Source organism: Physcomitrium patens, chromosome 19 (assembly GCF_059467195.1).
Source record: "Physcomitrium patens ecotype Gransden chromosome 19, ASM5946719v1, whole genome shotgun sequence".
NCBI classification, from domain to species: Eukaryota; Viridiplantae; Streptophyta; class Bryopsida; order Funariales; family Funariaceae; genus Physcomitrium; species Physcomitrium patens.
Window position 1 is genome coordinate 5446220 of NC_143428.1, and position 9417 is coordinate 5455636.

Here is a 9417-nt window from a genome sequence, read left to right on the forward strand (position 1 = left end):
TAATAATCAAATAAAATTTATAAAAAATTGAAATTATACAAAATGTAAAAATCTAAATTTAGATAGGTTTTTATGAATAAGAAAATTTTACTAAAATCCATGATTACTTCAAATCAACTTACTTTCTAAACAAAATAAAATATTATATGCTTCTTTCATATAGCAATAATTAGACAAATTATACATTATTCAATTGAATCAACTTTACAAATAGCCTTCTCTACTACTAATAAAATGCATCATAAAAACAATAGATCCAAAAATTGTTTGCAAAATGTTGCACATGAAATGGACATATTATGTGAGCAATTAACAAAGAGTGCAACTTCTTCTCTTACTAGGAGAAAAGTTTTAGAGTTTCTTATTTTTGTAAAAAGGCTATTGCCAAGGCAATGAATTGACCCCTTTTTTTATCCTTAATTTCAAAAAACCATAGGCTATAAAAAATAAAAATAAAAACCAATCAAAATTCAAGTTACTAAAAAAGAATTGGAAAAAAAATACATACATACATATATATATATATATATATATATGTATGTATGTGTGTATAAATATAAACAGGGGAATGTAAAATAGACCCAGATTTTTATTAAATCAACCTACCCATGATGAAGAATATGGTAATCATGATGAATGTGGTTGGTTTTCATTGGTTTTGGTTTTGGATCTAGTAGTGGAGAAATGAATCTAGAAGTCACATATATATATATATATATATATTTATTATTGTTGTGATGGTTAGAATAGGTGGTCAATTTAGTAAGAAAAGCCTGGGTGTTTTCATATATATATATATATATATATGAAAAAGAAATTCCATCCTCTGCTCTCATGACCCTCCATCAACACCTACTAATGTACAGAATGCAAAACTCTAAAAGCAAGCGCCACATGGGCAGAGAATGCTACTGCCACTTGTCATGTACCCACCTTCCTTTTCATTTCCAGGGTCCATATGAACTCGTGCTGCTTCGCACTCACATTCTACGACTCCACCAAATGCAGCTGATGCCACTTCAGTTCCACTCCTTCAATCTTCATCAGACTTGATCACACAACAACCCAGCTCTCTCAAAGACCCCATAAACCCACCCTGCTGCTTTTGATTGAGCCATGGCATCTCTCAGGTATGCCCCTCTTCCTCACTCTTCCTGCATTGCAACGTCACCTGGATCCATAAACACTGTTCGGAGAACTGAGACGTAGTAGCAATGGCGGCATCGTTTGTCTGATAGTGCAATTAGTGACGAACCTGAGTAGCGAGCTGTCGAAGTCGAGGGGAAACACTGGATGTCGAAGTAGTGCTCACAGTAGAAGCGATTCGAGGATTCGTGTGTTTATTTTTCTTTCCTGTGGGGAGTTTTTTTGATCTCATGGTACATGAGCAAGAGTGTTCAGCGCGAGTTGTGGGGCTGTAGGTATTGACTAGGTGAGAATTGAACGCTTCCTCCTTTTTCTTCAACGATACCAGAAGGAAAACTCGGGTGGATTATTTTCAGTACTGTTCCTGTTGTCTTCAGAGTTTGTCACATCACTTCCACGCTACATGCCATTAAGTAAAATTTTGCCATGACTGGTATTCGGGGGCCTCGTGCTTTCCCTGAGTTTGGATCGTAGAATTGACGGGATTGAAACGTTGGCATTTAACAGAGTATGCTCCACCCAGTCAATTTCGTGGAAGCAGCTACCAGCACCGTATTCTGAATACAATACGGCAGAGAAGTCTGCCACCGCAGCTTCAAAATCAGGACAGAACTTTCGCAAGAACAGGGTTGGCTCAAGAACATGTGAAATTATGTCAAGCGATCCGGTTGTGGCTATTAGGTCCTGTGAGCCACGAACATCCTCAATCACGACCTTGCCAAAGTCGGTCTGCTCGTACGACTTCCAACATTTTGTCGTCCCCGACAATGTTTCATCTGCACAATTCCCCTCGGCATTGATCTATACCGACATGAGGCAAGTGTCCTCGGTCGTCAGATCACAGCTCCATCTCAACTCCGACATAATCCCTTCCATCGACTTGCAGTCACCGGACCCAGAGGAGCTGCCATCTCCTTCTTCATCTGGCATTTCACCGTCATTCTCAAAGTCTTCTTCTCCGTCGAAAGCACCACCCGAGTTCAGCCCCATAATAACGATGATGATGTTCGCCATCGGCGATGAAGTTCCTCGAGGCCCACCCATCCAGCCTCCAAATTCCTATCTTATACCACCACCTGGTGTGCCCATGCCAACTCCTCCTCCACAGTCAATGCCAAAGCTACCACCTGATGCAGCGCCCTCCATCCCCATCCCTAACGTGCAAATCAGGCCGCCGGGTGAAGCGCCCTTGCCACCACCCGTGACTCCTCCGCAGACGCCATCACCCGGACCATCAGGAGTTCCTGGACCAGCTCCTCCCCTGTTTCCAGGGAACATGCCTGCTCCTTCACCAGACACTAGCCCCGGCCCCGGCAAACCCCCCTGGCCCTCCCACGCCTGGAGGCGTTCCTGGAGGAGTCTCCAACTTTCCTGGTCCAGGCATCCCTTTGTGACCGAGTCAGTCTTTGCACCATAGCTCATCAACGGAACATCCCAAAATATGCTAGACATTGTAATCTACATCAATTTCACCCCTTCCATCGCATAGATTTTTTATTTTTATTTTTTATTTTCTCTCGCTCTCTCTCTCTCTGCATATTGTCAGTTCAATTTGGTCAATTTAAAAACATTTTCTGTTCACAATCCCATCATTTGTTGGCAAATGCATGGATAATCAATCACCTGGGGTGCTGTAATAGTTACCGTTTCAATGAATGTCAGTTAGTACAGAGCCATAAAGCCACATGTTGCAAAGAATTCATTTGCCACCAACTAATGGCTCAGCACAATAATCCACACCACAACAGAGTTTGCTGCAATATTGCTCGCACATGTTAGGGCATCAATGTCTAGCTTCTCCAGTACAAGTATTCTTCTCAATTGCTATTGCCTATCCCAGCCATTGCTCAGCAGAGCGGCCACCGCCGTGGCCAACTGCACGACGGATACTAATGGTTTCACGAGAATACTGCTCTTGGAAACGTTCGAATGAGGTTACATCCAGCTTGCCAGTCGTGGACTTGCCTTGCTTGCGCCGTACTTGTTGATCACGCACAGATGCCCATAGTTTCTCAATGGCACCTTGATGCACAGCACTGAATTTTGCACGATTGTCAAAGGCATGTCTCACCAGTATGTCAATAATAGTTTGTGCCCTGCACAACAAAACATTATTCAACATATCAAAATTTCTTGTAAAAGTTAAGACAGTTTTCCAGCTCGAGCGTTGAAGAGATGCATGCACGACCCCACCCCTACGGTACAAGCTCCTAGAATCATGTATGCGCAATTTCAATAACAAACACAGTTTCTTGCACAGTACCAACATCCATCATGGTCGAATCAAGACGAGCGCTGATCTTACCAAGTCAGTCTGTAATATTCCGCTGCAATTTTTAGACACTGCAGAAGTGCTTCTCGGCGCTCCCTCAGTAGTTTCCCTGCTTCCTCTTGAGCTCTTTTTGAGGCGGCTTCCTCTTCTAATTTTCTCTTCAATCGCTCCTCCTTCTTAGATCGCTTCGGTAAAAATGCGTTTAAACCAAAGGGATCACTTTCTGCAGCATCTTCTACAGCCTTCTCTGATTGTCCTTGTTCAATTGGTTCATCTTTAGTTTTCTCCTCTCTTTCTTCTACAATATTAGCTTCGTCAGTGGCCTCTGGCAATTCATCAATAGCTTGCCTTACACGCCCTGAAGCTTTTGAAAACTGCAGTTGCCATGAAGTTACACATAAAGGTTACGATAGTTTAGGACGCTGCAAAACTTTGAAACATAGTAAATAGACACACAAATAAGCAGAAACGGCCGATGCATACATATTGCTGCAGCCCTTATTTGTTCAATTCACACAGCTGCAAGAGGTTTTAATTCCATGCTATACATGTTTCAAAACTCATTAAAAATCAACTAAACAACCAAAGACCAGACATAAACTGCCGGTGTAATTGAAATTGGCACCAACGGCATAGAATTTTGAGACATACCACAAATGTATCATCCATCACGAAGTCGTTGCCTACAAGTGCCCAAAATTCCCAGACTGAAATCTGAGCTTGCTGTGCTCCAGTAAAACACTGCAATGAAGACGACACCAGTTAGAACAAGTTCTAGCCCAAACTTTCGAGCTCAAAAGAATGAAGTTAAGCCTTTGATACAAAGCCTTCAGAATTATTTTACTTCCGTAACATTTTAGTGTATGCTTACTGTCAATTGGAGCATTCAATTAGTACCACAATTTTTGATACAGCTAAGATCGAAATACTATGTATAAAATAGTGGTGAGGATGTCGTACTGATAAGAATTCAAGCACAACTTTGTCTCACAGAAACCTAGGCAGAACACTTGAAACCCACCAACAGAGGTAGCTACACCACAAGACTATCTTCCCTAATGAGGATCTATACACTTTGGGCAATGATACTTGCCTTAGAACACGTACATCAGGGCTTGAGCAGTGCATATTGGCTTAGCCCTAAAAGATCTTGACTTGATTTCGACCTAAAATAGCGTATTTTCGTGAGTTCAACAGTACACTATTTCCTCGGTCTTCAAGTTAGATCAGGTTGGCAACATAGCTACTGTGTTCTTGCAATAGGTAGAGCTGAGGTGTGAACCCCTCTTAAGTTTGCAGGATGATGTAACTAAAGCATTGGGCATCTCTATTCAAGCAATCGAATTCTTCACCACGGTAACTGGTAAGAAGATGAATGGCTCATTGCTTAAGAACAAACATTTTCCAGAAGAAGGAAGGGTTGACTGTGACAATCAGAAACTTAATGCGACCACCATGATACGGTCACACAAGCTTATCCACTAAATATGCAAAGTTGAGTACCCAGAATTTCAGACGAATTTCTAGCCGGAAAATACCTCGAGCCTGTCATGAACTGCTACAAACAAAGCTTGGTAATCCCTTCTTAAGGACGCTTCAACCGCGTTGGAAGGTCTCGCCATTGCAGCTTTTAAAATGGAGAAGAAAGCATCAGCAGTGGCAGGAGTAACACTTCCGCTTTCCAGTAATTGCAACGCTAATTTCGAGGCTTTCGGAAATTTCCCAGGGTTACCAATGTGTGAAGCAATTTTGGCCATGGCCTCTAAAACCTGCTCACTGGTCGCTTCCGTTGTGGTTGGTTTAAACCTAACTCGCTTGCCTGCTAGCAAATAAACGAACACGGACGTTGGCAATCGATTTGTGAACAATGAAAAATGAAAACTGACACAAGAACCATGTGGGACAAACAAGCAGCCCCTTGATTTCAAAAATTGAAAGAAAACCAAAACCACTTCAATTGTCCACAGAACTGTCCAACGAGACGGCTAACTGAGAATAATAAGTCTAAGAAGCGCCAACATAGATTCGAAGGGGCTGAAGAATCCTACGCCATGGCAACCAAGACGCAGGGATTGAAGCACAGCAATTTGCAACACATCCAGGTCAATCGAAAACTAATAATCCAAGCCTACCTCTCCGAGATCAAGGGCCGTAAAGCTAAGCAAAGCTGTAGCAATTGTGCAAGCTGTTTACCCCTATTCACAATGATCAAACCAGAAAACCTCAGACCCCAGAGCAAGACCAGCTTCGAAAACCCTACCATGACTATCGTCGTCCGCAACAGAGCGCTTCGATGCAGCAGATGAAGAAAGTATGGAAGGTATAGAGGAAGCCGCCTCTCCTCTCCCAGCTCCCGTCGCGGATCTGGGCGGTAAAGGTTGCGATGTCACAGGAGGTGGCAAACCTCCGAACAAGGAATCCTTCGACATCTCGCACTTACCCTCTCACTCGCCTCTTAAAATCCCAAAACACCAATTCGACAGGAACTAAAACACAGCACCAGCACCGATTCCAATTACACAACAGCTGCACTTCCCGCGAAATACTCAATTTAGCAGGCGAGAATCTTGTAGTCCAGCACCTCCAGGCATGAGGACCCAAAATTAATTGGTATAATAACTGAATGACGTCGCCAAATGAAGGCAGGTCGAAACTGACTCTGCGGAGGTGATTCTGTGAGGCCGAGGCCGCACGAACACGACCCAGCTCTTGAAGACTCTTAAATCCTACACAACCTACAGACGTTTCGTTAATGTTGTTGCTGCTGCTGCTACGATTTGATTAATGAGTTCTGAATAAGGCTGGCGGTGAAGAATGCATTGTCATGTCTACAATTTTTAAGTCGGGTTGGACGGTGACTGCTTGACGGTAAACCTAGAATTAGCAAATTGGCATTGACTGTTAAAATGTGTCATTGGTCGGTGTGATATTGTTCTGTGCTGGATTGACGCCTGTATTGACCTATTCAAGGTGTATGCATTGGAATTCATTAAGTTGATGGGCTTCGTGCATTGGAAAAAACCTGTGAAACAACAGTCTTCTTAAGGGCAGAGCATGATTTCACCGTATCCGAGCTGAGCTCATCAGGATAAAACATAGGTTGTGGCTTCATGAATCAAGTGTCTGTGACAATTTTAGAAATGGCCCAGGTTCCGATCCTACCAATCCTAAAACTCTTCCTTCTACCTAATAATGTATTACTGTTCTAACAACTACAAATTTCTCATTATGATCCCTCAAGCCTGCGTTCTCCCCCCACCTCTATATTCTCAGAGTTGGACGGAAGTACTAACAAAATCGTATAAACACAGCAGGGGAAGCTGTGATCGTATAGCTGCTCCGGCTCCTGCGGTTTGAAGAAAAGCCTCTTTTCATGTGACTTCCAGAGCCACCACCACACTCGGTTTCTCACATCAAATGATACTCAAAACTCACAGGCCCGTTCCTGCAAAGAGAAACATATATGTGTTCAACTCGGTTCAGTTGCACGACCGCCCTGCGAAGATATTATACTTGCCGAGCACCCATGCCAGAAGAAACAGTGCAAGAAGAACTGAAACTCCAAACGTCTTCCCTTCACGCACTGCACTCTGAATTGTGGTCATCACCATTTCCTTGGCCGAATCAGCGGATTTTTTAAAAAACTTCTTCTGCCCAGCTGTTTTTCTTTCTTGACCAAATCGAAAAGAATACCAAATGTAATATCCCACAGTGGCCATGCTCCATACAATAATCAAACCAGGGACCATAAACAGGAACAGCGTAACCGTAAAAAGCACGCTGAGTTCCGTGATCAGAAACAGATACGCACGTACTTTCGGCCAGCACAGCGGACCCATATCACCTCCTGACGATGAAGGTTGCCACTGAATCGGGAGCACTGTTTGCTTGATGCTCAACCAAACGAATGCTAAAACAATCCCCAAGCATCCCACAAGGATTCTCTTTCGAATCACCGTCGACGCATTTGGTCGCCAACTCGAAGACCTCGTCATCTCTTGAGTCTCTCTTCCAGTATTCTCCGGGGAACTATTGGGCACTTCCATCTCTCTTCCCTTGCCCCTCCTGCGCACAAGCCACGACATACGAATTCTCACCGGAAATTGCTTTTTCCTCTTTGAAAGGATACGCATCGCCCCGTGGTCGAACTGCAACGACGCTACTACGGAGTATTGATTTTGCGCATTAAGTCAAAAGCATTATTGGTAAAAAGACATTCAGACATTGCGTTTAGTTTGAGTATAAAAGATAAAGCAGAGTGACCGCTCATCTACAAAATTAAGCAAAGGTTAGCGACAAGTCTGGTGTTATGAGTAAAGCAAGATACGACTTACTCACATCAAACGTTGAAGACGATCGCCACAAGCGTGAGGTAAGAAATCAAGTAATGGCTAGTGATTTGCTCTCTAACTGTGAGACTGCCCCTTCGACGCGGTTGCCCCCACGCTTTACCACCGTTTCGCACAAGCCCACTCGCTCCCCACCCTCCCTCACACTAGAATTCGTCCTCTGAGTAACCTCTTGCTCCCCTCAAAATCTCTCTCTCTCTCTCTTTCTCTCTCTCACACTTCGCCCTCGTTCCTCACATCAACGTCCCTTCAACAACAGCACCTCTCTCCATAAACTAAACTGCAAAAGTGGACGCGTTCAACAATTACAGACAACGCAAGTTCCGCAAAGTTTCCCTGCCCATCCATGCGAGGACATCAGAGTAGGGTAGGGGAAGAAGGCGTTGCGAAACACTCGTGTACCGACAGCCCTTGTACTATGTCTGAAACCCCCTGTGAGCGCGAATTCACAACAGTAGCAGTGTCTGCGATGTATGTAGGTCTCGTTTGGGAGGATTGCCGCATGGTCAAAACAGTTAGATTCTCTATTAGGTGTCACGTTGCTTTGCTCATGAGCACAGTTCTTCACTAGCCTTGGTCCTGAGAATTCTACGTCAAATCTTAAAGTTCCAAGAAATGGGCCCAAATGCCGTTCTCGGGAGCAAGCCCTTTACCACTGGTGAGCTACAGGGGCCATCGAAGTCAAGTTCGTTCCAGCTCCTCGATCTTCGAACTTCCCATGATTGACGCAGAAAGCAGCACCTGCCCCATTCCATCCTCCACCCAGAAGGCGGTTCTTCTTGCCTCGTAGTAGGATTCTGCACAACTTATTAATTAATCTGGTGATAGTCTCGATTACGCCACATAGGACCCCCATCCTCGAAATTCACACCACCTTCTTGACAGTAGCGTACGCGTAAACTTCGATGGTTTTGAGTCGCAGCGTTGTGTGTTGTGTGGAATGCTCGATGCGCGCGACTCATTCACCATTTTTAGAGATAATGGAGCAGCAACTTGCAAGACATTTCGACATCGAAATGACCAACGGAACGACTCGCCGATTGTTTCCACGCAAGATCGAGTCGACTTTACGACTTCAAGAACACGAGTTGACTGAGACATTGTATCGACGAGACTACGAACGCCGGTCAATGATGTGATGAAAAGTACAAGGACCAATGAACCATCTCAGTACTGGCGGTATGAAGTTCCCGCTATATCGCTTCAGAACTCCTGTAGACAATCTGTATGAACTCCAAAATTACAGGGATTGAAATCTAGAATCCCCAACACAAGTGCCACAGTTGACCAGTTGCTGTGACTCACAATCTATTGCTTCAGTCTCGGATGATAACACCTACTGCTAGAGTTGGTAATGGCGACTTCGCAAATTCAAGAAGTGGAATTGTGGGTATTTCTAGGGGTTACCTAATTCAATGTCTAGGGCGTACAGTGCGTGTGTCATACTAAACCTGTTTGGTTGCAATGTCAGGATCGTTGATGAATTCTTTTCAACTTGGACAGTTAACTCCAAAATTTAACTCACTAAAAGATATTACACCCATTTAAGATGCACAAACTGAAAAATCCTATCAACCAGACTGAGCAATACCATGTAGATAAGTTGGAACGGAATTCTTTACCAAGCATCTGCATTTAAAATACTTCGCA

At 43.8% G+C, this 9417-nt stretch overlaps 3 protein-coding genes across 7 annotated transcripts; 1 reads left to right on the forward strand and 2 right to left on the reverse strand.

Moving 5' to 3' along the window:
• The first annotated feature begins 997 nt into the window (after positions 1–997).
• On the forward strand, positions 998–2714 carry LOC112272793 (uncharacterized). The gene is made up of 2 exons (XM_024500908.3): positions 998–1130; positions 1654–2714. Exons 1-2 carry the CDS (start codon positions 1117–1119, stop codon positions 2561–2563), a joined length of 924 nt encoding a protein of 307 aa, XP_024356676.1. The 5' UTR covers positions 998–1116; the 3' UTR covers positions 2564–2714.
• A 42-nt stretch (positions 2715–2756) lies between these two features.
• LOC112272791 (uncharacterized) lies at positions 2757–6247 on the reverse strand. Of its 3 annotated transcripts, none has more exons than XM_024500906.3 (5): positions 5679–6247; positions 4957–5237; positions 4070–4159; positions 3452–3792; positions 2757–3242 (listed from the first exon to the last, which is right to left on the reverse strand). In XM_024500906.3, the coding sequence occupies exons 1-5, from the start codon at positions 5845–5847 to the stop codon at positions 2978–2980; spliced, it is 1146 nt and encodes a 381-aa protein (XP_024356674.1). In that variant the 5' UTR covers positions 5848–6247; the 3' UTR covers positions 2757–2977. The 3 variants fall into 3 exon arrangements, with proteins under 3 accessions (XP_024356674.1, XP_024356673.1, XP_024356675.1); XM_024500905.3 differs by having other exon boundaries at positions 4957–5240; positions 5679–6129; XM_024500907.3 differs by lacking the exon at positions 5679–6247 and adding an exon at positions 5551–5674.
• A 254-nt stretch (positions 6248–6501) lies between these two features.
• On the reverse strand, positions 6502–8539 carry LOC112272794 (uncharacterized). 3 transcript variants are annotated; one of them, XM_024500909.3, is made up of 2 exons: positions 7757–8539; positions 6502–7483 (listed from the first exon to the last, which is right to left on the reverse strand). In XM_024500909.3, coding segments are annotated over exons 1-2 (588 nt in total). In that variant the 5' UTR covers positions 7759–8539; the 3' UTR covers positions 6502–6897. The 3 variants fall into 3 exon arrangements, with proteins under 3 accessions (XP_024356677.1, XP_024356679.1, XP_090101010.1); XM_024500911.3 differs by having other exon boundaries at positions 7753–8221; XM_090244884.1 differs by having other exon boundaries at positions 6502–7566; positions 7753–7891.
• Between the last annotated feature and the right edge of the window lie 878 nt (positions 8540–9417).